The sequence below is a fragment of the Lontra canadensis genome, unplaced genomic scaffold, assembly GCF_010015895.1.
Source record: "Lontra canadensis isolate GAN:19392208 unplaced genomic scaffold, GSC_riverotter_1.0 scaffold141, whole genome shotgun sequence".
NCBI lineage: Eukaryota > Metazoa > Chordata > Mammalia > Carnivora > Mustelidae > Lontra > Lontra canadensis.
This window is the reverse complement of record NW_022631135.1, coordinates 2,202,669-2,230,300: the sequence shown is the minus strand read 5'-3', so window position 1 is coordinate 2,230,300 and position 27,632 is coordinate 2,202,669. Positions and strand designations below refer to the sequence as shown.

At 38.9% G+C, this 27,632-nt stretch overlaps 1 protein-coding gene across 1 annotated transcript in view; it reads left to right on the top strand.

Annotated features, from left to right (window-relative positions):
- The window catches only part of MOXD1 (monooxygenase DBH like 1), a 92,085-nt gene that overhangs the window by 60,517 nt on the left and 3,936 nt on the right, over positions 1 to 27,632 (top strand). The window contains exons 5-10 of the mRNA XM_032843459.1: positions 9,384 to 9,563; positions 9,848 to 9,950; positions 11,608 to 11,774; positions 12,862 to 13,053; positions 14,269 to 14,328; positions 19,440 to 19,582. Coding sequence (XP_032699350.1) covers positions 9,384 to 9,563; positions 9,848 to 9,950; positions 11,608 to 11,774; positions 12,862 to 13,053; positions 14,269 to 14,328; positions 19,440 to 19,582 — 845 coding nt within the window. The remainder of the gene's footprint in view (positions 1 to 9,383; positions 9,564 to 9,847; positions 9,951 to 11,607; positions 11,775 to 12,861; positions 13,054 to 14,268; positions 14,329 to 19,439; positions 19,583 to 27,632) is intronic.

The window sequence follows — 27,632 nt, the reverse complement described above, 5'->3', positions numbered from 1 at the left end:
TGGTCCAGTAGCTGTTTGTCCCTCTTTTGCTCAGCTTCTTTATTCTCTGTCATTTGGTCTTCTATATCGCTAATTCTTTCTTCTGCCTCATTTATCCTAGCAGTGAGAGCCTCCATTTTTTATTGCACCTCATTAATAGCTTTTTTTATTTCAACTTGATTAGATTTTAGTTCTTTTATTTCTCCAGAAAGGGCTTTTATATCTCTTGAGAGGGTTTCTCTAATATCTTCCATGCCTTTTTCGAGCCTGGCTAGAACCTTGAGAATCGTCATTCTGAACTCTAGATCTGACATATTACCAATGTCTGTATTGATTAGGTCCCTAGCCTTTGGTACTGCCTCTTGTTCTTTTTTTTGTGGTGAATTTTTCCGCCTTGTCATTTTGTCCAGATAAGAGTATATGAAGGAACAAGTAAAATACTAAAAGGGTGGCAACAACCCCAGGAAAATATGCTTTAGCCAAATCAAAAGAGATCCCAAATCGTGAGGGCGGGGGGGAAGGGGCTATAAAGAGGTTCAGAAAGAAAAAAAAAAAAAAAGAAAAAAGAAACAAATAAAAAAAGAAAACCAATAATGAAAAAATATAAAACGGAAAAAAAAATATATATATATATTAGATAAACTAGTTAAAAAACGTTAAAAAAGAAAAGGGTAAAAGTTAAAAAAATTTAGGAGAAGAAGAGAAAAAAAAATTGAAAAAGAAAAAAAAATTAAATTAACTGCAAGGCTAAAGAATCATGGGGAGAACGCCATGAGTTCCGTGCTTTGCTTTCTCCTCCTCTGGAATTCCGCTGCTCTCCTTGGTATTGAAACTGCACTCCTTGGTAGGTGAACTTGGTCCTGGCTGGGTTTCTTGTTGATCTTCTGGGGGAGGGGCCTGTTGTAGTGATTCTCAAGTGTCTTTGCCCCAGGCGGAGTTGCACCGCCCTTACCAGGGGCCGGGCTGAGTAATCCGCTCAGGTTTGCTTTCGGGAGCTTTTGTTCCCTGAGCACTTTCTGTAGAGTTCCAGAGGACGGGAATGAAGATGGCGGCCTCCCAGTCTCCGGCCCGGAGGAGCCGAGAGTCTGGGGCCCCACTCCTCAGTGCAACCTCAGAGAACAGCGCCCAATTGCTCCCGTCTCCCTGGCTTCCGGCCGCGCTCCGAGCTGACCAAGCCTGCGAGCGGTTCAAGATAAACCCGAGCTTAGAGCTCACTCCTTGGCTCTGTCTCTGTAGCCGGCTTCCCCGTTCTAATACCTGTAAGGTCTGCGACACTCAGACACCCCGATCCTTCTGTGACCCTGCGGGACCTGAGGCCACGCTGACCCCGCGTGCGCTTCACCCCGGTTAAGCCTCTGGAGCGATGTCCCTCAGCGGAACAGACTTTTAAAAGTCCTGATTTTGTGCTCCGTTGCTCCGCCGCTTGCCGGGAGCCGGCCCCTCCCCCTGCGTTCTATCTTCCCGTCGCTTTGGATTCACTTCTCCGCCAGTCCTACCTTTCAGAAAGTGGTTGATTTTCTGTTTCTAGAATTGCTGTTCTTCTTCTTTTCGATCTCCCGTTGGATTTGTAGGTGTTTGCAATCTTTAGATAAGCTATCTAGCTGATCTCCCGCTAGCTGAAGTAGTCTCAGCCTGCTACTTCTCTGCCATCTTGACTCCTCCCCTTTTGTTTGATTCTTAATCAAGACTCTTGGTTGCAAATGAAAGAAACACAACTTGAACTAGTTTTGGAAATAGGAAGGAATTGACATGAAATAAGAGGAAAGATTGAACAAGTAAGCCAGAGAATGGCATAGATGCAGCTGGGCTCAGAAAAAACTTAAATATTCAAACCCTGCTGAGACCATCTTGTCTTAGAATTTTCCTTTGCACCAACTTTATTGGATCTTACTACACACTGACTTCTTTCACAATATCCAACTTCTGGCAGGTGATAAGTTCTTTTTCATAGTTTTAAAGTCCCAAGAAAAGATTGATGGGTTGGGCACCCATTCCTGAATTGGTCAATTATGGTTGAAAGGGCATGGACACACATGAAGATGGTAGTTTCCAAGGAAATCAGAATTGCAGTAGGGGGGGTACATTATTTCCCAGAAGTCTCCTCTTCCTCCGTTCTTCCCTTCATTCCTTCTCTTCATCTCTGTTCCACTTAACTGTTGCTTCCTGAGCTTTAACTGCCAAGTCCATTCAAGCTGTCGCCCTTTGACACCATGTCAGCAAGTCAAGTTGTGCTTTGAACTCTGACCCTTTTTAGAGTGGATTACCTGTGAGACAATGATACCATTTTCTTGCTCAATTTTGTTGTCTCTTGTAAGTTGAATATTTTATTATGTAAAAGAGATCTCCCCATTAGGGATGAGGACAGGGAGGGCAAGACAGGTAGATACTATCTGCTATCCTACCATAGTCCCATGAGCATATCAGCATGATTTTATAATCCTCTGTCTACACTGCTAGTCCTGGCTGAAATGTTTTCATAGGCTGCACAGCATTATGAGCCAGATGCCCTTTGGATAACCTCTGTCAGAGATGGTTTACTGGCTTTTCCATGGACATCAACTTGTGCCTGGGGTGGGTATGTAAAGCACGGTGCCAGGAACAAGAATGGGCAGGAAGAAAAGTGATGGAGATTTACCAAATTTCCAGCTCATTACACATTCCATCCATTACCTCTCTCCTTTTGTTTTAATTTTTAATTTGTTCAATTGCAAGTTGTTTTTGGAAAGCTATGTTCTACTCATGTTTCAACAAGCAACATCTTAAATGGGTAGACTTGGAAGAATAAGCATAGGAAAGTTGCTCATAAGAGCTCTAATAACCTCCTGTTTTTCTCACACTGACTCAGTATCCTTGGACAAACCAAGAAGGGAACTCCCCCTCCCTCCCTGCCCCGCTCCTTTTTTACCCTCCAAAAGTACAAACTAAAGTAAGATACACATGTACTTAGCTATTAGATAATAAAACTTCTTTAACTCTCTCAAGGGCACTTGCATATTCATCAAGTAAAATAGCCTTAAGACTAAATAACTACATGGAATTATTTAATGTCAATCATGTTAGGGGAAACAATGTGTATTTGTAGTAAGTCTGTGTCTCAAACCAATGCAGAGACAATCATGACCTAGGTGTAAGTGTACAAAGTTGTGAATTGTTAGTTTATGATAAAAAAAAATTGAGAGTGAAGGATGTATTAGTTTCCTAGGGATGCTATAATAAGTGACCACAAGCCAGGTAGCTTGAAAAAGCAGAAATTCATTCTCTCAGAGATCGAGAGGCCAGAAGTACAAAATCAAGGCATTGGCAAGGCCACCCATGCTCCATCTGAAGGCTCTAGGCGAGAATCGTTCCTTGGTTGTTTCAGCTTCTGATGGTCTCTGGTTTTCTCTGACTTGTAGCAGCTTGAGTCCAATCTCTGTGTCCATCTTCACTTGGTTGTCTTCTCTGTGTGTATGTCTGAGTCGGAATCTGCTCCTTTCTCTTCTATAATGATACTGGCTATTGGAGTTGGGTCCCATCCTGAACCAGTGTAACTTCATCTTAACTAATAACATTTGCAAAGACCCTCTTTCCAAATAAGGGCACATTCTGAGGTACCAGGTGGACATGGTTTTTGGAGGGATACTGTTCAACTCAGTACAGGGGAATAAAGCAAAAATATGTTTCTTTATTATTATTGTTGACGTAATTGGTATTTGAAGTTTGCAAAAGCATGTGGATTCTTAAGTTTGTCAATGTTCAGTGGCTTTTTGGAGAAGTCTTTTTGGAACAGAATCTGTTTGCCAGTAGGTGTTGGTGAAAGACCATCAGGCAGGCACAGTTTTGTCAAGGACCCCAAAACTTTAATGACAGAAAGATATCATACATTTCCATTATGAGTTTCTTACCTCCTATTCTGATATAGTGCCTAGGTTCTAAGTTCTAAGGAATTCTGATACACTTAGAAACTCTTTGTCTTATCCCCATCTCATTCTAGTCTATAGAATAAGGTCACACCAAGTAAGATTCTTCAGATCATGTTGTTATTTTATATAATTAATTTTTTCCCCAATCATATTGTCTCCAACTCTGCCCTCATGCAACTAGAGTGAATAAAAATTCTCTCTTCTCTTACCAAAAATAATCAAGTCATTTACTGAGAGCTGATTAGAAGGTATACATAGATTTTAAATGTTTTGCAATGGGAGCGAAGTGCTTTTCATTTTCTGAAACTTGCCCCCTGCCCTGAACAGGTTATGCTCATCCATAGCCAAGGAACAGAACACAGAACAAAATAAAGAAAGATTGATATGCATGGAAGTAGAAATGTGAATCATGACTTTTGAGCTCCTTTATGAACAGTTGTGAAAGTATCTTCAGTATCCCAAGTGGAGACTCAAAAGGGGAAGGTTACAGGATTGATCCACAGTTGTGTCCGTGTTACTTGTAAGGGGCTGGTGCGCAAGGACTTTCAAGGAGCCTCCTGAGAAGAAGTGGTAGGTTAGAGACTGGAGAGGTGTGAAAGAACCAACAGCAGGAAAGAGGGACAGAAAGAGTTTTCGAGGGAGGACAGTCCTGGGTGGTTATAAGCTCAGGGTGGGACAGGAGGATTCGGTTGCTGAGGTAGGATGCGGGGATGCAGGATAGGTCACTGGCATTGAGACAATCAAGAAATTAGGAGGCAATAAATTTGATGACTCAGTCTTGCTGATGGAAAGGCTTCATTTCCATTCAATAAATAGTTATTAAGCAGTCTCTGTGTGGCAGGGATTATGCTAGACATATCGACCTGGATAAAGAGGGTAAGAGAAGATGACAGGGTCATGAGAACAGTGTAATATTTGGGGCTTCTCAGTTCTCAGGTTCAGTTTTACAGTGTTAATTTCCACATTGTTCTTGGCTATGCTTAGTATTTCTCTTTTTTCTTGTTTTCTCTTTTCCTGCTAAGTCCTCTCAAGAGCACCCCAGAGTTTCAGTTACTTGAACTAACTGGAGACAGTTTTACTCTTAAAAGTCCTTCAGGTTGGGTGCCTAGGTGGCTCAGTTGGTTAAGTGACTGCCTTCGGCTCAGGTCATGATCTTGGAGTCCTGGGATCGAGTTCCGCATCAGGCTCCCTGCTCAGCGGGGAGTCTGCTTCTCCCTCTGACCCTCCACCTTCTCCTGCTCTCTCTTTCTCTCAAATAAATAAATACAATATTTAAAAAAAAAAAATGTCCTTCAGGTTGAAGGCTTCCCTCTCATCCCTATTCCATCTGTGATTTCTTTTCTAGACTGTTCTTTTGCTCTGCATGGGGGCTAAAGATAACCCACAGGTGCCAGGCCATCCTTGCTGGGCCTCTAATGCATGTGAAGATGGGTGTAGGGAATTTCCATCTGTTCTGGTCCATAAGTCACCCCTGCGTACAAGAACACAGGAATCAAGAACTCTGTCATCAGGTATTGGTGTCACTGTGTCCCACTTCCGTAGGCATTTTCTATTCCTTTTAATTTTTTTCTTCTGCAATCATACAGCCATCCTAAAACAAAAATAAAATTAAATGTTTGTCCGAGTCTCAGAAATACTCATTTATCCACATCTGTATACCTAACGTTGCCCTGAACTTCTTTGACAATTTTTGTAAGTTTAATATTTTTTTTAATAGAAGCAACTTTTGGCATTTCCATTGATATTGTTATGATACTGTGACGTCTTTGAAGTAACCAAAGTAAGTCTCCCTGTTTAAGCGCTGTCCCTTAGAAGCAATGATTCCCTACAGCCTTTTTGTCTCAGAAATATTTTTAATGTAAAAATTAAACGATTATTTCAAATGATGCAATGATGCAGAAGCAGTAGTCTTTCTTGCACAGACAATTCCCAAATACACAAGAAAGAGTAGTGTTTAAGCTTGCATTCCACCTACCTGAAGGCTGTATCATGGAGCAGCGTTCTCTCCATCTGCACAGGGCGCTCCCAGGTCTGGGGCCCCAGCCTTGTTTGGGCTAAGGAAGGATGACACAGCAGGTTTGTGGAGCTGGTTGAGGAAGCAGCGGATAATGTGCAGCTGTCTTTTCTGGGATTGGGAGCAGGGCACTGGCATCACTGTGCTCTGGAGGTGTGGCAGGAAGATTTGTGGGCAATTCTGCTCTGTGCGGAGCACCTAGAGAGAGCCAGCCCCACTCTGGTCAAGACGCTCTCATTCCCTGGAGCTTGTCCCCTGCACTAAACAGGCTACGACTGCCCATGGGGAATATCCTCGGGGTCTCAATGAACTATTCCACACGGTCATCTTAAAATTCCTTCTCCAGAAATTCTTCTGTTCTTCAGTGGTTTGATAACCTGCTTTTTTCCTCTGATATTAGTGGCGTCTTCGTTTAGTAGTTATCCTCACTTCTCTTTGTTTGAACTTCCGTCTCACATCCTTTCTGTTTTGCCAAGAGCTTTGCTTCTTCTAAGCCTTCATACTTTCTCCTATGAACAGTGCTCAGATTTGCATGCAGAAAGTTTCCTTGTTCTCTTATGAATGTATTTTTTTCTTGGGAAAAACTTTCAGGCTGTCCCCTCGGTTTGTAATCTGGAGGTCAAATTACAAATTAATTCTCTTTGAAGACCTCGGGTTTTGAAGAGAGACCTTCCTAAGGAAAGCTTTCCTTAGGAAACAACATATCCAAAGGCCACCACCTGTCTCGTCTCCCTAAGGGTCACGGGACGCTTGAACTGGGGTGGCAAGGAGGGCAGGAGACTGCCTTCCCACAAGATGTAAGGCTTCCAGTCTTCCCCTTCCCTCTCACTGGGAGCAGCTTCCAGAGCCGGACGCATCTCCAGCAATGATGTGTTGCAGCTAGGAGAGTACTGACTTTGGGGTCAGACCAGCCTTGTCTCAAATCTCCATCTACTCTTTCCTGCCTTGGTACTTTGGGCTTGTTGCCTAATCCTCTGAGTCTCAGTTTTCTCATCTGTAAAATGGAGTCAGTAACAGTAACCTAATAGGTTGCTGTCAATATTAAATGAAATGACAAATCCAGTGACTGGCAGATAGTAGAGTAGGTGTTAAATAACATACGGATGTTACTATTATTATTCCTAGAATGCACTAGTAGCTTAGAAGCTTGCTGTTGTTTTCGGCACTCATTGTATTAAAAAAATAAATAAATAAAATAAAGTACTTGTTTCTAAAAGTTTCTTTTAAGAAATTGACATGAAGCTGCTTAAAAGCTTAATAAATTCTACACGCACACTCTTAACACTCTCTCTCTCTCTCTCTCTCTCTCGCTGTGCCTTGATGAAGTCCATTTGTTTCTGTAGCTGCCTCAGCAATACCAACCTTCGTTTGTCCTCCTGGCTCCCTCCTGGGACCAACCTTGTGGAGCTAAGCACAACCTACAGGTTCTGCCTGAACCATAAGGCACTTCGAGAAAATGTCTCCTGTGCCTCTTTTTCTGTGGACTTGCTCGCAGGGCCGCATCTCCCTTGGAGCTCGAGGTGCCCACTGAAGTCTCAGGAGAAAACTCAAACCAGATGTGGGGGCTGAAATCTAATCGCAGTCCTAGGCTACCCGTTTGCGTCCTGTATTATGCAACCATGCTTGAACAATAACTGTCATTTTCAAACAAAATAGAAAATAGTTTCTGCCTCCAGGGTGCGCGGTCCTTTAGAGGCGAAACAAGTGCAAACAAAGCCATGTGCAATGTCATTTCTGTGAATGTGATGTTAAAGATGCGTGTGTGGGGGTTAGCCGCAGTGTGACTCACAATGCAACACAGAGGCAAGCTGGGTTGAAAAAGTGGGACCTCCAGCTGCCTACTCAGATCTCTGCCTACTACATACCGTTTCCCTGTGTGGGTGCTTTGATTTTCTGATTGAAAAAAAAAAAAAAAAGAAAGAAAGAAAAAAAAAACTATGTAGAAAATCAAAATGGAAAGCCTTAGGAGACAGAATAGCTAAAAACACTATCTTTATATGCATGTCTAAAGCAGGGAACAAGCAAGGGTTTCAAAATGCATTGCCTGCATTTGAATGGTTAGGGTAAGGGTGAAGGTGTTGAGCTCTAAGGCAGGTAAAGCCTTGGAAATTTAGGGACACACTAGGGCTTCTTTAGCAGATGTATGGAGTGTTCAATGAACCCTGAACCCTGGAACCCTGTACTTAGTACAACTAAGTAACTTAGCCACAGGTAAGTTACTGCAGGCAACTTCCTGTAGGCACGGCACTTGGGGACCTGCAGATGCGCTTAGCTCTTTCCGAGTTCCTGGACTGAGGAAGGTGGGCAGGTGGTATTAAGAGAACTCACAGGAGGGACCACAGAAGGAACATGCTCTCATGCACTGGGATGTCAGTATTAGAACCAACTTGACCTCTCCTTCTCTGTTCACTGGTTTCTACTTCCTCTCCTAATTTGAGTGATGTCACAGGAGCACATTACTACGATGTTGTTTTCTCTCCCAGATACTCATAGTAAGAATTTTATTTTAATCACTAAAATAAAACTATCCATTATTGAGCCCTGCTTTGTGTCTAGCACTATGCTTAGCACCAGATAGAAATATAAATGATAGATCGATAGGTTGATAATGGAAAGATGATATAGCTAACTAGCTAGCTGGCTAGATAATAGACGAATGACACATCATCTGTCACCATCAATAAAGATCAATAAAGGTAATATTTTGAGGTGGAAGAGAGACTGAGAAAGTTTATGTCTATTTACAATCTTGATTTTTTTTAAATGTGGTTAGCCACAGTGTGACTCATTGTGACTCAGAAAGAGGGAAGGAAGGAAGGAAAGAAAAAGAAAGAAAGGAAAAAAAAAGAAAGGAAAAAAAAAGAAAGGAAAAGAAAAGAAAAGAAAAGAAAAGAAAAGAAAAGAAAAAAGAGGGAAGGGGCCCAAGGGCAAAGTAGCCTGGAAGAAAGCATGTTTTGAAACAGCTGCCACACAGAATGTTAAGGAAAACGAAAGTGAGTTCAAAACCCAAACAGATCAGTAAATCCTATGATTCCTGGAGGAAAGAGTTATCTCATCTTTTTTTTCCCCCCTAAGATTTACTTACTTATGTATTTGAGAGAGATAGAGCCTGTGAGTCAGGGGAGGGTCAGAGGGAAAGAACCTCCAGCGACTCCCCAGTGAACTTGGAGCCCAGCATGAGGTGAGGCTCTATCTCAGGACCCTGAGATCATGACCTGAGCTGAAACCAAAGGCTGGACGCTCAGCCCACTGAGCCACCCAGGTGCCCCATGGGTTACCTCACCTTAGCCATTGCCGGCGTCACCATCATTATCCTTGTTATCTTCTCCAGAACAAATTAGTTTTGAACCACATCATAACCTTGGCATAGTTGAGAGGAGGATTCCCTTGAAAAACTGATCATCGTTTCTGCTAGTTTCCTGCCTAGCACTGGGGATTTACGGGGGTTTGACTCATGGCCCCCTTCCTCTCGTCTGTGCTTTGTTCAGGTCGAGCCGCTGATACAGAGAGGCCACGAGAGTCTGGTCCACCACATCCTGCTCTATCAGTGCAGCAGCAGCTTTAACGACAGTGTCCTGGACTATGGCCACGAGTGCTACCACCCTAACATGCCCGATGCCTTCCTCACCTGCGAGACTGTTATTTTTGCCTGGGCCATTGGTGGAGAGGTGGGACCAAAGATTACTGAGATGGGACACTATTCATGGCTCATGTATTTCCCCCTTCGGTTCTGATACTTATAAGTAAAGCTCTGTACATTATCTCTGATAGGAGGATGGCTTATTTTTCCTTCCATTGGAAGCGATTCTCTCCTTAAGCCATTTTGTTATATCCACTCTAGATCGTGGAGTTCCAGAATGTTGAAATATCTTTGAGGATGGTTGGTTTTTGAGTGGAAAAGAACATTTAGGGACTTTTATAGGGCATGTCTTACGGAATTTTCCTTACTTAGGGTTTTTCCTATCCACCTCATGTTGGATTATCCCTTGGCACTCCGTTAGATCCTCGTTATGTGCTCCTGGAGGTCCATTATGACAATCCGACTTATAAGGAGGGTGAGTTTATTCTTTATATGTTTTATCTATGATTTTTAAAAGTTCTGTAACTCCCATCTTAACAGGGTTGAAATATACTGCCGCCCAATATTACAAGGAATTAACCTATATGTTTGTCATCCAAATTAGGATACTTTTTAGAGCAAATGAGGATACTCTTAAAAATTACACTGGGACAACAGTGATCAACGAGCCATGAACTGGGCAAAATGGATACGTGTGGTCACTGATCTTAAAAAAAAGTGCATCTCACTTTCCAAGAAGTAGGATAATAGATTTTTCTCTTTGTGATATAAATTAGTTCCCAAAACATAGTGCTTATGAAACATTTTCTGACTGTACATATGAAAGGCTACCAATCATCACACTAGAAAATATTAATATTTTGTTATGTGGTAGGAAAACAATAAATATGCTCATGAAATATTTATGCAATGATATTATTTAATATGATATTTAAGTGAAGAGGGCTTATACTTACATTTGATTTCTGAATCTAGTTTTCTAAACCTATTTATTTAATATTCCAAAACCAGAAAGTCTGAAGATTCAATAAGAAGTTCTCAACAGAAGTAACTCAAAGTTATTATTTTACACTGATTTGTGCAATTATTCAGCAAAAACTGAGTACCAACTATGTCTCTGCTCTGTGCTTAAATGCGAGTGAAAAACACACCAAACCAGGTGGAAATTATAGTGTAGTAAGAAAGAGAGACAATAAAAATAATCACAGCAATTAATATAAAATTATGTATATGCCAATGGTTCCGAAGTGTCAATTTGGTAATGACAGGTAAGTAAGTCAGCCCTGCAGAAAGGAGTCAGTTAGTTTTCAAAGTCAGTGGAACAAATTTATGAAGGGTTTGGGTCTCATTCTCTCCCTCCTTATGATAACTGTCTCAGGAAGGAATGTATCTTACTCATCTTTCATCCTCACATGCCTATTGTTGTGCTTTCTAGTCACAGAATAGATTCTTAGTATTTTTTGTTGATTGAATGACTATTTTGTTAAGTGATTAAAAGAATGGTGGCAAACTATAAAGAAAATTAATCAACAGTAGTTTATTCTGTCAGCAGGTGGTCTCTAGACCAAAGGGGTTTTACGTCTACAGAAATGTTACTGAACTTTACCTGAAAACAATATAAAATAAAGTTTTGTTGGGTTAGTCTATATTCTAATGAATGACTAGAATTTTCCTTCTGTCTGTCTTTATGTTAGATCATTGTGGAATATTGTCAGCTAGACAACACAAACATTTCTCCCATGGTATACTGTATAAGTAAAAAATGGTTGCAGACAATATGACAACTTATGTTTTCATTCCTGTGGTTTTTTTTTTTAAGATTTTATTTATTTATTTGACAGAGAGAGACAGAGCAAAAGCAGATGGAGCAGTAGACAGAGGAAGAAGCAGGCTCCCCACTGAGTTGGGAGCCTGATGTGGAGCTCGATCCCTGGACCCTGGGATCATGACCTGAGCCAAGGCGCCCCTTAACTGTTGTTTGTAAACCTGAATGTTGTCTTCCATTAATCTTTACTTGTAATTCTTTCCTTTGTGAGGTTTTAAGGAAAATTCACAAATCCATTCAACTGAATGTAGAGAACTTCCTTTTTTGAGAACTCAAACTTGCTTTTAATTATATGCTCTTATTCCAGGCTTAATAGATAATTCTGGACTGAGGTTATTTCATACAGCAGACATAAGGAAGTACGATGCTGGGGTGATCGAGGCTGGCCTCTGGGTAAGCCTCTTCCACACCATCCCTCCAGGGATGCCTGAATTCCGGTCTGAGGGTCACTGCACTCTGGAATGCCTAGAAGAGGTATGTGGAGAATGAAGTCTGTGAGCTGCTATTTATTGATTCATCAGTGTTCTTGGAAAACTATGTTTGGGGAATCCCATGCTTATTATTATTCATCTTATTCTTGTTGTCATGCTCTAAAGCCATTACTTATCATTGTAGCAAGACCTTTGATTGCTTTTTTAAATCTTGAAAGCTGTAAGAGTAGAATTCTGGACAAAAATACCTTCCAGGATGGTTTCCTTCCTGACCTACTTTTTTTTTTTTTAAATATTTGACACTTTATTTTATCTCTTACAATTTCTACCTTGGTTCAATGTGGTCACTTTTTCATTTCTCAATTTCACCTTTTATCCAGATTTGTTTTTTCCATTATTCATTTTCAGTTTTTTTTTTTCCTCTTTGCTTCACAGTTTCCTTCCTACTTAAACCAAAGAGCAGGAGTACTTAATATAAAAATCCATATTGGGTCAGGAAAACCATGTAAAAATATTTAATAATGGCTACATCTGTTTACAGTTATTTTTTCTTAAATGAACATGTTTTAACTTAGATCATATTCTTTACAAATTATAAGCTACTGTATTATAGACAGATGGCAGACTGATGAAATGGAAGGATTATGCCCTTTGAGGTATTTACACCATGATTCAAATTGCCATGACATCGTGTACTAGCCGTGGAACCAAGGGCAATTCATATAATTCCACTCTTCCACCTGGTTTTCTTATCTCAGAAAGTGGGAATCATTTTTCCTTTTAAGAGTTTCTACTTACAGGTTACTAACATGCTGGAATCTTTTTGTCAAGATGACTTTGATTGACTCTTTACCTCTGAAAAGAAAGATAACGTTTAGGGGTGATCTGATAGGTCCTCAGTAAGCGTTAGTTCCCTTTCCTTTTTGACCGCAAATGTTACTTCACAAAGATAACACTGCTAGGAGCAAGTCATGAAAAATCCAAATTCAAAATGTTTGGCTGCTCAAGCATTCACTCAAATTGCTTTAGATTTTCTTCTCAGTTGTCCCTCCAAGTTCTTTTATGGTGAACTGTCTGAACATGTGCTTATTTGGGCTAATTGTGTCTTCCTCTGCTTGCCCCGCCTGTAGGCTCTGGAAGCTGAGAAGCCAAGTGGAATCCATGTGTTTGCTGTTCTTCTCCACGCTCACCTGGCTGGCAGGGGCATCAGGCTCCGTCATTTTCGCAAAGGGGAGGAAATGAGACTCCTGGCTTATGATGATGATTTTGACTTCAATTTCCAGGAGTTTCAGTATCTAAGGGAAGAACAAACAATCTTACCAGTATGAATGTTTTGTTCTTTTTCACTGTATCTTAGAGAAGTCAAGGCATCTCTCTACTGCGATTTAGCAAGGTTTCTACCAGTAAAGTGAATTGCTCATCGTGCTCACATTCTTGAAGCCACCCACTGTGGGTGTTGCACAACCCAGATGGAATGTGTTTGATCTGATTTCCAAAATCAAAACTCACTTTTCTTACCATTCCCAGGGGCAACTCAAGTTGATTTAAAAAGAGAAGAAAAATTCGGGTTCTGAGTACCAAACATTACTCTTTTCTTACTTGACTTTCCAGTAAACCTTTGGGTTGCAATTCTGGAAATGCAAAAATAAGAGGGTGTTTTTGTTTTTGTTTGTGTCTGTGGTTTTGTTTTTTTCTTAAATACCATAGGAGAGTTTGGGGAAGTTTGATTTCGGTAAAAATAAAGATAAGGATAATTCTTTCATTTAACACAGGTTTCAGACAGAGCTAATTATCCAGCTTGCAACAATCGTTGGGGTTATGGAAGAGCAGTGTGGGAGGACAGTGTGTTGAGATACTGATCGTGGGCCTTTGGAGTAGTGGGCCAGGGAGATCAAATCTAGGGACCAGCACCCAGCGCAAGCTGCCTCTGGTCCATGAATAGCCTGTCCATCTTTCTGAGTGGTGAGCCATCAAAAAATTATTTTCTGTGTATGCAGAATTGTTCAAAAGGTTAGAAAACATTGGAACAATAACTGTTACTTTGCTTCACAAGTCTGTTGTGAGGAAATAAAGATGTGACTAAAGACCTTTAAAGAAAAGAATATAAATGAAGAGGGAATCGCAGTAACTAGTATCTATGACTAACATTTATGTAACTAGTTTCTATGACTAACATTTATGAAGTGTTCCATTTGCACTAAGAACTAAATGCATGTTTTGTCGTTTAATCTCTTCACAGCTGTGCAAAATAACAGCTATTTTACAAAATTATTGCTTAAATAAATAAATTGTGCCCAGATAATTCTTTTTCTTACCTAAGGTCATACAGCTAGAACATGCTGGAGTCTGGCCTGAGAGAATCTTGTTGGTTTGCTTGTTTATTATACTAGCAGTCTTAGAATTCAGTAGATCAAGTTTCCTCTGGATCAAATTTCTTAATGAACCGACTCAAATAGCAAATAAAACTATTGGCCTACAAATAGATAAATAAAACAGCCTAAAACCCAAATCTGAAAGCTTTTATTTTTATGTTTTAGGGAGATAACCTAATTACCGAGTGTCGTTACAACACAAAAGATAGAGCCCGGATGACTTGGGTAAGAAAATTTTTATTGTTATTAAAATCCATTTGTGGAGAAGGAGGAATAAACTTTGATTTTAGAAGAGAAAAAGCAAAAAGCATTCCCATTTGGGGCAAAATTCCAGAATGTCTTGAGCATGAAACATTGTAAGAGTGAAATGAGAGTTATTTTAGCATTTTATCAGATTAATGATTCTATGGCAATATTTGCATTATAGTTTATTGACCCTTTCATGAAAAGCTATCCTCGTCTTTTAGTTTTTCCTCAGCAAATTGTATTAAAGACCTGTGGTCGCAAATGACCATCTGCTTGAGTACCGACTTAGATGAATCAAGACTTCAAAAAGAAGAATGAATTGTATGACTTTAGGGCTTCTGACCCAAAAAGAAATTTGGTCCCAACAGATTTACTGAGGAATCCTGACAAACACTCAAGAAGTAGACCCTTCATGCCTTACGTAGTCTCTCCCAGGAAATACCTCCTACCAACTCATTTTATGAAGTTAGCATAATCTTCATATTAAAACTTGATAGTGATAGTATTCAAGAGGTCAACAACATGCACCTGATGGAAATACCTTTGAGGGAATATTGGCAAACCAAATTCTGTATTATATAAAAATGTAATGTTAGGACCAATTTGGGTTTAGCTAAAGAATGTAAATTGGTTTAAGATAGAAAATATATTAATAATACTATTCTACATTAGGAGATTGAAGGAAAAAGACATATGATCATGTCAATAGGGATAGGAAAAAACCTTCATAAGATTTATGACAGTCATAAAAAAAGAACATTTTACGAACCAGGAATAAGAGAGAATTTCCTTAACCAGATAAAGCTTAGTTATGAAAAATCTGTAGCAAATATCAAACCACTTGAATATTAGAAGTATTGGTTTAATATCAGGAGGAAGACAAAGATGTTTATTATCATCATTTCCATTCAACATTGTACTAGGAAAGGAAAAAAAAATAAGTCCTATGGATCAGAAAAGAAGAAGCAAAGAAGCAAAACACATTATTCAAAGATATTATAATTTTCTACATTAAAACCCCCTCAAAACTGATATCTAAAATTAACTACACACACACACACACACACACACACACACACACATTTTTTCTTAATTTATTTGTTTGACAGAGATCACAAGCAGGCAGAGAAGCAGACAGAGAGAGGGAGAAACAGGCTCCCTGCTGAGCAGAGAGCCTGATTCGGGGCTTGATCCCAGGACCCTGGGATCATGATCTGAGCCGAAGGCAGAGGCTTAACCCACTGAGCCACCCAGGTGCCCCCAAATTAACTATACTTTAGTATATAAGAAACTATCTTAAGGAAATGCATTTTAAAACTCAAAGTTCTATAGAAATAAAATCTAATATTAGATGTGTTTGATCTCCATGGGAAAAAAATTATAAATCCTTATTTACAAAACTTTATACTAAACTTAAAGAAATGAAGAGGTCTCCATAAGATAAAGATAATCCTTCTATTCAAATTGGCCTATTAATTTGATATATTTTCAGTAAAAAAAATCAGAGAGATTTTATGATTTGAGATTCCCATATCCTAATTAAGAAATCCTTGCCTAGCCATAGCTGTGAAGATTTTCTCTAATTTTTTTCATATTTCTAAAAATTTTTCAGTTTTAGCTTTTATATGGAACAAGTAGATTCTGAAATCTACATAGACGAGCAAAGGGTTAATAACAGGCAAGACACTACTATAAAGTAAAAGATGGAGACAATCTGCTGGATGTGAAGGCTTATTTTAAAGCTATGGTGATCAGTAGTGTCTTTGGGTCCAGAGTTAGAATAGTTACATAATAGGAATCCTGGAGACTAGCCTACAAACCCCCTATATGCAAACTTGGTTTAGAACAGACACAATATCCATTTAGGTGGGAAAGAATGGACTTTCCACTAAAGAATACTAGCACAACTGGGTATACAATACACAAACAAGCCAATTTCAGGTATTTAAATTAAATATTTAAATGTGAAAAACAAAATCTTAAAACTATTGGGAGAAAAATATATGAATATATTTTTATGTTGTTGAGAGTAGTTAAAAAACTTGAAACATAAAAAGCACAAACTTTAAAAGACTGATGAGTTTAACTACTTGAAATCTTTTGGTTACCAAGAACCACTATTAAATAAGTGAAAAGACAAGTTTTAAATTGAAAAAAAAAAGTATTACATAGATTAATAAAACATTAATATCCAGCATATAAAGAAAAATTCATAAATCAGTAATGTAAGACAAATAGATCATAGAAAATAAAACAGTAGATAGAAACCATTTCACAGAAATAAAGGCCCAAATAGATATTAAACACAGGAAAGGATGCTCAATCTCATTTGAAATCAGAATCGTGCACATATAAACCAGAATGAGATATTTTATACCCATCAGGTTGGCAATATTTAAAATTGCAATTCCAATGTTCTAAAACTGGAGTCCTTGCATATAGCTAAATGTAAATTTATAAAACCACCGTGGGGAAAAGCATGACATCATCCGGCAAAGCTCTAGATTCACAGATGCTCTACCCAGTTCCATTCCTCTGTGGATTTCACCTTAAGTTTCTTTTTGCAGGAAGTGTTCCTGGAGAGAAATATATAAAATATTTGTGGTAGCGTGTGACAACACAGGAACACAAAGCTGGAAACAGCCCAACTGTTTATCAAAAAAATGACAAATAAATACAATATAATATGTCCATAGAATATATTTACACTGTATATTTGTGAAAATTAATGAGTGAAAGCCATGCATGTTAACATGAATGTATCAGAAGAATAAAAAGGACAAGTTAAGGGGCGCCTGGGTGGCTCAGTGGGTTAAAGCCTCTGCCTTCGGCTCAGGTCATGATCCCAGGGTCCTGGGATCGAGCCCCACATCGGGCTCTCTGATCAACAGGGAGCCTGCTTCCTCCTCTCTCTCTGCCTGCTTCTCTGTCTACTTGTGATCTCCGTCTGTCAAATAAGTAAACGAAATCTTTAAAAAAAAAAAAAAAAAAGGACAAGTTAAGCAGACCCCAGGGGGTACCTAAAGTTGTAGAACGTACAAAATGTAAGTGGATGTAGGGATGCCTATGTATGTCAGTAAATGGAAAGTAAAGGGTTTGAAAGACAATAGAATGATTAATCAAGTGGTGAGATAATCCTCATCTTCAGTTAGGATGGGGAAGAGGAGAATTAAAAATGAGCACAGAGGGTGCAGTCAGTCCACAGGTGTTGGCTTTGTTTTGTGCCTTATATGTGATTTTGTTTGCATGAAATATTTTACTACAGACATCATACATTATTATTTTAGTGGATATTTTGGTGGCCTCTTCAAAGCCAGCACAGCTAAACTGAAAGTATCTGATGATAACTCACAACCGTGTCATTCACTGGGCATTGCCTTTGGTATCAGGAAATGCCCCACCTGAAGTCATGCTCCCCACAGTGGGGCAGCCAGCTGTAGTGACTGGTTCGTGGGAGGATACAAATGCCGGGCTCCCTTCCTACAATTTAGTACCACTCTGAATAGCCAGCTGAAGGATAAATTAAATACGATTTTTAATGAAGCATCACTTGTAACCTCATTTGTAGATTAGCTTCTCCCTTTGCTTAATCCTGCAAAACTTGTGTTTTGCAATTTGTAAAATCATTGCATTTTAGCTGCTGCATTAATTTAGAACTATGAACAATACTGCCAAGTTTTCCACCTTCACTTTTTGAAGAGCAGATGATTTGCTGGATGCAGAATTCTTGGTTAATTTACTTTTCCCTGCAGCCCATGAATCTGTAATCCCAATATCTCTTTTTTACTTCCATCACTTATGATGAAATGTCGGCTACCATTCATATCATTGGTCCCCTACATGTGATGTGTCATTTTTTTCTTGTTGCTTTCAAGATTTTCTCTTTGTCTTTGGCTTTCCGCTATATGACTATGATGTGTCTAGGTATGGCTCTCTTCAAATTTATCTTTGGTATTTGTTGAGCTTCTTGGGTCTGTAAATGTTTTTCACTAAATTTGCAAAGATTTCAGCCATTATTCTTTCAAGTATTTTTTTCCTACCCTTTTCTCTCTTCCTTTTCCTTCTGGAAATCTAATTACAGATCTGTTGGAACATTTAATACCATATTTTGAAGTATTTTCTGGAATATTTTCACTTTTTTTAGTTTTTTGTTTTGTTTTGTTTTTCTTTTCTTTCTCTGTTCTTTGGATTGGAAAATTTCTATTGTTCTGTCTTCAAGGTCATTGATTCTTCTGCCATCTCAAATCTGTTGTTAAACTCATCCTGAGAATTTTTTATTCAATGATGGTAATATCTAACCTTAGAATTTCTATTTTCTTTGTTCTTATGTTTTCCTTTCTCTGGTGTCATTCTCTATTTGTTTACTTATTTTTGATGTCTTTGCCTTTAATTACTTGAGCATCTTTAACTTTTTAAACATATTTTTATCTGTTTTTAACTTTTTGCTAAATGCAGTATCTGTAGCTTCTCACAATCAGTTTCTGCTGGTAACTTTATTATTTTCAGAGTACAGATCATAGTTTCCTATTTCTTTTTATGTTTAATAACTTCTGGTTGAAAATTCAACCCTGTAACATGTAATAGTTCTAGATTGTGTTCTCCTGAGGAGCTTTAATCTTTTTACTTTCAATATCTAATTTATCGCCTTGATTTGAAATTTGAAATCTATCTTCTCTGTGGTATGTGTCTTCTTATGTTTATACATGACAACAAGATTATAGAAAATTCAGTGCAGCCAAGGAACGATTCCATTGACCTGACTGATTGGTATCATGTTAACCAAACATCCCCATAATCCTTTCAAATGTTCACTGTGGCAAATAGTTTTCATCAAATGAACAAAACTTGAAAGAGATTATTAGGTTGTTTAAAAAAGGAAACTTTTAAAGAGATGGACATCATTCTATTAATTTTTCAATGTGTCTCTACCTCTTTAAAAATCAAATTGTCACTCAGATTATTATTGCTCAGTTTCAGACTTATCACATTTCAATATTGGAGGGAATTGTATGACATTGGTGGCTTGTGTGCTCTAAGTGTCAGAGTTGGTGGAACATACACTTCTCTAAATAAAATATCTTCATTTTCAGGGAGGATTAAGCACCAGAAATGAAATGTGTCTCTCATACCTTCTTTATTACCCAAGAATTAATCTTACTCGGTGTGCCAGTATTCCAGACATTATGGAACAACTTCAGTTCATTGGTGTTAAGGAGATCTATAGGCCAGTCACGTAAGTACCAAATGGATTTCATAGTGGGGTAGTATACCTCAGAGAAGGATGGGATTCATTTTCATATTGGATTTATCACCACGTTATGGAATTCTTTTAAGTCTTATTCTCTTTGATTATTTTTAGCTGGGGTGAGAGGTTAGCTTCTTGCTTGGTATGTCCAGGGTCCCTGAGACTCCCACGAGGTTCGGTGATTTTTCTAAGAGGACCTAAAGGAGTCAGGCTATTATTGTACTCATGGCTAATATTTATTACAGAGAAAGAATACAAAGCAAAATTAACAAAAGGAAAAGGCACATGGGCTAAGTCTAGAGAAAACACAAAGCAAGTGTCTAAGAGACCTCTTTTGAGGAATCACATGGAATGTACTTAATGCTACTAGCATCAAAGGATGACGACATGCATGAAGGGTTGTTAATGAGAGATACTCATTAGAGACTCAGTTCCCAGAGTTTTTATTGAGAGCTGGTTACATAGGTGTCCTCTGCCTAGTAAGTACTAAAATCTAGACTCCTAGAAGGAAAGCAGATGTTCAACACAAATTGCATTATTTGTACAAATAGTCAAGGCACAATGAGTCACTCTTCATTTAGAGAAAGTTTTATATCAGAATAGGAAATTGTTTACTACTTAGGTTTGCTGACACCAGCCAAAGGCCAGCCTTCGAAACAGGCATTTCTAAGTAAGGAATTCTCAGGCCTACTACCTTCTCTCACTGTCTCATTGCAGACAATCGCACATCATAGAAACTACTTAAGATAAAATAATAAACAAGATCTATATTATTTCTGCCCTCTTGGGATTATATTCTGGAGTGGGAGAGGGGTAATAAACAGTATAAATATAAAATTTCAGGTATTAGTAAATGTTATGAAAATAATTGCAACAGTGAAGAAAGTGTGTAGCTGTTGTCAGTTGGGTGGTAAACTCTTCTCTGGGAAGGTGTCTTGGTCTGTCCAGGCTGCTGTCACATAATACCACAGACAGAGTAACTGATAAACAACAGAAATTTATTGCTCACAGTTCTGGAGGCTGGAAAGTCCAAGATCAAGGCGCCAGCAGATTCAGCGTCTGGTGAGGACTCACTTGCTCACAGATGGCCATCTTCTAACTGTAACCTCATGGGGCAGAGTGGGGGAGGGAGATTTCTCAAGCTGCTTTTATGAGGGTGCTAATCCCATGAGGGGATAAGACCCTAGCTCCTAATACCATCACCTGAGTGTTAAGATTTCAACATATGAATTTGGGGCACAAACATTTGATCCATGGCAGGAGGTGATATTTGAGTAGAGACCTAAGTGATGAGGAGCCAGCCATGGAAAGATACAAGGTACACTCTTTCCAAAAAGCCAGTGTAATGACCTTAGGGTGGGTATGAAGGTAGCATGTTCAAAGAAGAGCAAGAAGGTGAGTTTGGCTGGAACAGAGTGAAATATGGTAGAGAGTTAAGTGAGGAGGTCTGACAGCAGGAGGGATGTTATAGGCAACATAAAGGTCACATGGGACTTTATAAGTGACATAAAGACTTTGGGTCCTAAGTGCAAAGAAGCCATTGTAGGATAGAAACAAGGTTGATTTGGCTACTGAATTGAAAAATGATTCTAGGAGGACCAGACTGGGAAAATAAATACCAACCAGGAGACTGTTGTGATGGCGAGGTTGAGTTGTGTTGTGTTGTGAGGCGAATGTGCCTGGGACCAAGGGGGTGGCAGTCGAGCTAATGAGAAACAGTTACAAGAAGGTTACCTTCTGGGGCGCCTGGTGGCTCAGTGGGTTAAAGCCTCTGCCTTCAGCTCAGGTCATGATCCCAGGGTCCTGGGATCAAGTTCTACATCGGGCTTTCTGCTCAACAGGGAGCCTGCTTCCTCCTCTCTCTCCCTGCCTGCCTCTCTGACTACTTGGAATCTCTATCAAATAAATAAATAAAATATTAAAAAAAAAAAGAAGGTTACCTTCTCATGGTGGCACACGCTGGACTCGTTGGTTGATGGCATCTCAGAGAGGTGATAAGGGAAAAAGAAGAGGAAAGAGAAAACAGTGATGTATGTGCTGTGGGGAACATATTTGAAGAAGAAATGGAAAGTTCTGCTTTGGATATATTAAGGTCAATGTAGAAAAAAAGGATTTTATTCATTCTTAGCAATACCACAAAGAAGAATTAGGGTGGCTGGTGGAAATTTTGGAGCATAGATTTTGTTTTAATATAAGGAAGAGTTTTCTAATGAAAGAGACTGATATAATTAGGTGAAAGGTACACATAGATTTTTGAGGGGATATGTTTAAGGAGAGGGTTAAAAACACATCATGAGAATGTGGTCAAATGCATTCACTGAAGTAGCATGTAATTATGATCTACTTTTTATTCCAAATTATTATAGAGATTGTAAACGATGAACTAAGAGCTCTCATCTTTTTAAATTACACTATCTGTAAATATGTTCTAGTAAGTTCCTCCTCAGACAACCCAATGACAACCAGAACAGAAGTCTGTATCTACTAAAATTCAAACGAAAAAATGCTTATGTAAATTCGGTTGTAGTTCATAAAGTATTTCTCTATGTATAATTTTAATTAATTTGTTTTCACACAATTCCAATTGGTAGAGTAGGACTTGCAATCCCAATTTTGTAGAAGAGGAAATGGAAACTGAGAGATTCAAAGACTATTTCACGTCAGAGGGTGTATAATCAATGTAGGAGATAATGTTTGTTGTGTCTCTGATAGGGAGATAGATAACTGCCTTTTTATTCAAAATAAATAATTACATATGCAAAAAAATAAAATGGTAATGACTATCAAAACAGTATATAAAATGTCATTCTAAAAACACTAGGATCTAGTCTTGGTTTTTTTTGGTGTTTTTTTTTTTCAAAGATTTCATTTATTTATTTGAGAGAGAGCACAAGCAGGGGGCAGGGGCTGAGGGAGAGGGAGAATCAGACTCCCCGCTGAGCAGGGACCACCCCCCCCAACTCAATCCCAGGACCCCAAGATCATAACCTGAGCTGAAAGCAGATGCTTAACCCACTGTGCCACACAGGTGTCCCTATGGTCTTATTTTTAAAATATCAATATTGTTCCTAATAAGATTTAGTAGATTTTTTCCCCTTTAGAATTTTTTTTTTTTAATATATTGACTAGAAACTTTTCCCTTTAAAGGGTTAATCTGAGAGCACGTTGAAAACAAATGGACATTCAAAGCTCTTTGTTTCATAAGCTGATGATTCAAAATGCATTCTCTGGCCCAATTATTTTTTTGTGTGTTCAACCTGTGTAAGTCCTCTGAAAATGCTCTAGTCCCAAGGAGCTCTGCTAGAGTCCGTACCTTTGGTCTCACCCAGGAAATACTGAAGTTGGGTTTTAAGAATTGTTTCCCAGAACTAGGCCAGTTTTGAGACATCATTGCCCACATAAAACCACTTAACTACATGATTGAAATTTATTTATTCTTCAAAAGTACAAGTGAAAAGGAGCCTCTGTTGTAAAGTTCATGTTTAGGCTTTATTTATTTTTTTGGGGGGGGGTGAAGATTATTTATTTATTTATTTATTTGACAGACAGAGATCACAAGAGAGGCAGGTAGAGAGAGAGGAGGAAGCAGGCTCCCTGCTGAGCAGAGTCCCATGTAGGCTTGATCCCAGGACCCTGAGATCACGACCCGCGCCAAAGGCAGAGGCTTTCACCCACTGAGCTACCCGAGTGCCCTCATTTTTAGGCTTTAAATCAGACTTTCAAGTGAGTTCATCGCACTGGCATAGATGCTATTAAAAGCCAGACAAACAAGGGACTGGCTAAAAGACCAGAAAGAGAAACGGCTTAGGTGATTTTTTTTTTCTGTTTTACTGAAAAGAATATTGTGAATTTGGTTTCAGGAGACCATATTCAAGGGAGTATCCTATAATGTATAACCCCTACTACCCTATTCCATGCCTTTCATGTAATGATTAGTTAGGTGCACTGTCTTGTTTCAAACATTCTGTAACAATCCTAGGATTAGAGGAATTGCTGGTAGAAAAGTAGAGATAACTACATCCTGTCTCAGATCTGCTGTTGAAGGGGCTGTGATTTCCCTCTGCCTCCTACAGATCTGGCACGGCTTAAGGAAAAGCGGAAAGACTCCTAAAAGATCAGATAACAGACTAGATCACATGTTTAGATAAATTCTGTATTCTCTGCCGCACCACACATTGACCCTTTCTCCGTACCTCCAATGAGGCTTATGTGATGGAAAGTTTGATGTCATTTGTTCGATTTCTAGAAAAGAATCAAGGGATCTGTGTGTAATTTTTCTTTGTAAGAAAAATTCCTTCACATTTATAATGTGTAAAAATCTTTCACTCTTGTTATAAGGGCTTTAAGGAAGGCAGGAAGAAAAAAAAAAGGTTTCAAAAAGAAGGCACAAGCAATCACCTCAAATTCTGTTAGAAATAAACAGTGCTGGGGCGCCTGGGTGGCTCAGTGGGTTAAGCCTCTGCCTTTGGCTCAGGTCATGATCTCAGGGTCCTGGGATCAAGCCCCACATCGGTCTCTCTGCTCAACAGGGAACCTGCTTCCCTCTCTCTCTCTCTCTCTCTCTGCCTGCTGTTCTGCCTACTGTGATCTCTGTCAAATAAATAAAATGTTTTTTAAAAAAAGAAATAAACAGTGCTAACATTATGAATGTTATTACAGAGATCTTTCTGTGGTGGTGTTGCTATAAAGAAGAGTAAATGCTGTTATAAAGACTATAATTGTACTGTTTCAAATAACACATTAAATCATAATTTTGTTTAATTTATATAAAAACATGGGGCTCCTGGGTGGCTCAGTCGGTTAAGCATCTGCCTTCAGCTTAGGTTCAGGATCCCGGCGTGCTAGGATCGAGCCCCGCATCAGGCTCCCTGCTCAGCGGGGAGCCTGCTTCTCCCTCTCCCTCTGCTGCGCCCCCTGTCTGTGCTGGCTGGCTTTCTCTGTCAAATAAATAAATACATAAATCTTTTAAAAAGGTATATAAAAATATGAAGCTAAAAATGAACAGTTGTTGAATTTCAGATAAACATGGTTGCTTCTATTTTTTTAACCATAAGAAGTAGTATTTTATAAAAGGGTCTCAAATGTTGAGAATAGAGATTGTAGAAGGCATTAAAATATTGCACACATTTGTTTCACTACAGGTTTTGACTTCAAATCATAAAGGATGAGGACATTCATACTTTCACATTTCTCCCCCACATCCCTTTTCCATACCTCCAAACATTTATCACTTAGATTATAATTTTTGCATTTTCAAGTTTTGAAATTTTCCCCTTTATTTCTCAAACCAAATTCCCACAATATTTAATGCACCTTTTAGACTTTAATAGATTCAGCGGTAATCCTTAATCTTATAGGATTTCTACATTTCTGAGCTCTTTCATTTTATTCATCAGAATGTTATTTCCAAGTTGGTTCATCAAGAGGGGTTTCCAAGGGGCACCTGGGTGGCTCAGTTGTTAAACATCTGCCTTCAGCTCAGGTCATGATCCCAGAGTCCTGGGATGGCCCCGCACGGGGCTCTCTGCTCAGCAGGAAGCCTGCTTCTCCCTCTCCCACTCCCCCTGCTTGTGTTCCCTCTCTCTCTGTGTCTCTGTTAAATAATTAATAAAAATCTTAAAAAAAAAACAAGGATTTCCAAGTGTTTTATGCCTTGTGTTTGTTTTTTGTTTGTTTGTTTTTTGTTTGTTGTTTTTATATTTGTGAATTTCTGCATTTATATCTGGATAGCATTTAGCTGGATATAACATTCTGGGGCCCTACCACTTTTTCCCCCTTGGGAGCTCTCTTTGGATGAATGGTAGTATTCTTCATCTACCTGTAGAATTCATAAGTTAAACTGAACATATTTTAGTGTTCAACATCTGCATTAAATTTTCCTGAAACACAGGGTGCTCTTTCATTACATATATATATGTTTTTTCAATTCAGGAGAAAATTTTTCTTATATCTACAAAGTATTTTCTAATCTATTTGGAATTTTTCACAAGTGTTTTCTCATAATTTTTTGGGAGGGTTCTTCTGCTTCTTGCTTTTTTCTAATTTATTTGGTGCTAAATTTATTTTAGCCTAAATTTATTTCCATTGGTCTGCTATTTCCCTTTTCATCTCATTCTGTTGTTTTAAATTTTTGTATGTGAGCTCTTGTTTAATTAAATGCATGCTCTTATTAAATAAACTTAGTATATGAAACACTTGTGGGAATTCTCTTCGGTATAACCGGTTTATATTTTCTTCTAGAGTCAGCCTTTTCTGTCTCTTTTCATGAAACATGATATAATTTCTTCTTTCTCTATGTTTGCAGGCTTGTTATGTCATTTCTTGCTTATGCTGAGTTAATTCTGTCTAAAACGGCTCTTTGATCTGATAAAATATGGGTTAATTCTTGTCTACCTTCTAAGAAAATCTGACAGTAGCCCTCTGTCTCTGCACACCACAGTTTGAGGTTTGGCTGACATATTTTATGTACACACTTTACCATATTTTGGGGTAAAGGGCTGTGGGGATAGACATATAGAGGTGGGACTATATACTCTGGGATTACAGAGGATGGGTTATTCCTTTCTCAGATATTCTTAAGAAAATCTACTGAGGAAGTTCTCTTTCTTTAAGATTTTTTTTAAAGGATTTATTTATTTTAGAGAGAGAGAGTGGGCAGGGGGAGTGGCAGTGGGAGAGGGAGAGAGAGTCTTAAGCAGACTCTGTACTGAATACAGAGCCTGATGCAGGGCTTGATTTCACGACCCTGAGATCGTGACTTGAACTGAAACCAAGAGTCGGACCTCAACCTAGGGTGGCACCCAGGTGCCCCTTTAAAGATTTTATTTTTAAGTACTCTCTACCTGGGCTCAACCTTTAAGTACTCAACCTGGGGCTCAGACTCAACCCAAAGATGAGGAATCACATGTTCCACCGACCAAGCCAGCCAGATGTTCCCTGCCTCCCCCTTGCCCCCAAGGAAGTTTTCTAATTGGTTGGGACCAAGTCCCTTTCCAGAGGGGAATGTCCGAGGCTTTACATCATATGGTTAAATCTGTTGTGACCCAGAAGTTTCTCTTCCATCAGTGAGACAACTTTACTGGGGGCTTCCCAACATTCCTCTAGTCTTGGAGTGTCGAAAGGATTAGGAGTTATACCTTGTTAGGTCAGATTTCCTGGCTTTCTTCTTCAACAATTAGATTATAAAGTGTATGACATGATGCTGTCTTTTTTTGCCCATTGGCTTGTTGGTATGTTTTTATTTCTGTTTTACTATTTTTTTTTTAAGTCAAATCTTTAAGGTAGAACTTACCTATGACAAAATGCACTCACTCTCAGATGCGTATACCTACTTACCCCCACCACGGAAAAGTTACAGAACATTTTCATCACCCCCACAAGTTCCCTTCAGCTCTCTGGAGACAATCCCACCTCCCACACGAAGCCCTGGGAAGCTGCCAGTCCGCTTTCTAGCGCTACATTAGTCCGATCTTTTCTAGGTTTTATAAAAATGGGATCCTACAGTATGTACTCCTTTGTGCCTGGCTTCTTTGATTCAGAATGTTTTTGAGATTCATCTCTGCTGGTGTATCAGCCGTCCACTCCTTTTTATCATTGAGTCGTATTCCCTTGTGTTCATCTCTTCCTCTATTTATCACTAGTTGAAAGATATTTGGATTGTGTCCAGTCTCTAGCGATCACGAAGGAAGCTGCTATGAACAGTGTTGTATTCGTCTCTGTACAGACATGTTTTCCGTTTTCTGGGCTAGCATGGACTGCTGGAATCACTGGATTTGTTTACCTCATACGACTCTCAGAGTACTTTCCAAAATGATGCTTCTTTTTACATTCTTACCAGTAATGTATAAGAGCTCCTAAATTTTACTTAAGTGTATGGAATGGTATCTTATTGTGGTTTTATTTTCCATTTCTCTTATGACTAACAATGTTGATTCTCTTTTCACATGCTTATTGGTCATTTATATATGTTCCTTTTTAGTTGTTCAAATTTTTGTGCATTGTTGGGTTACTCATCTTCTTATTATTGTGTTGTAAGAGT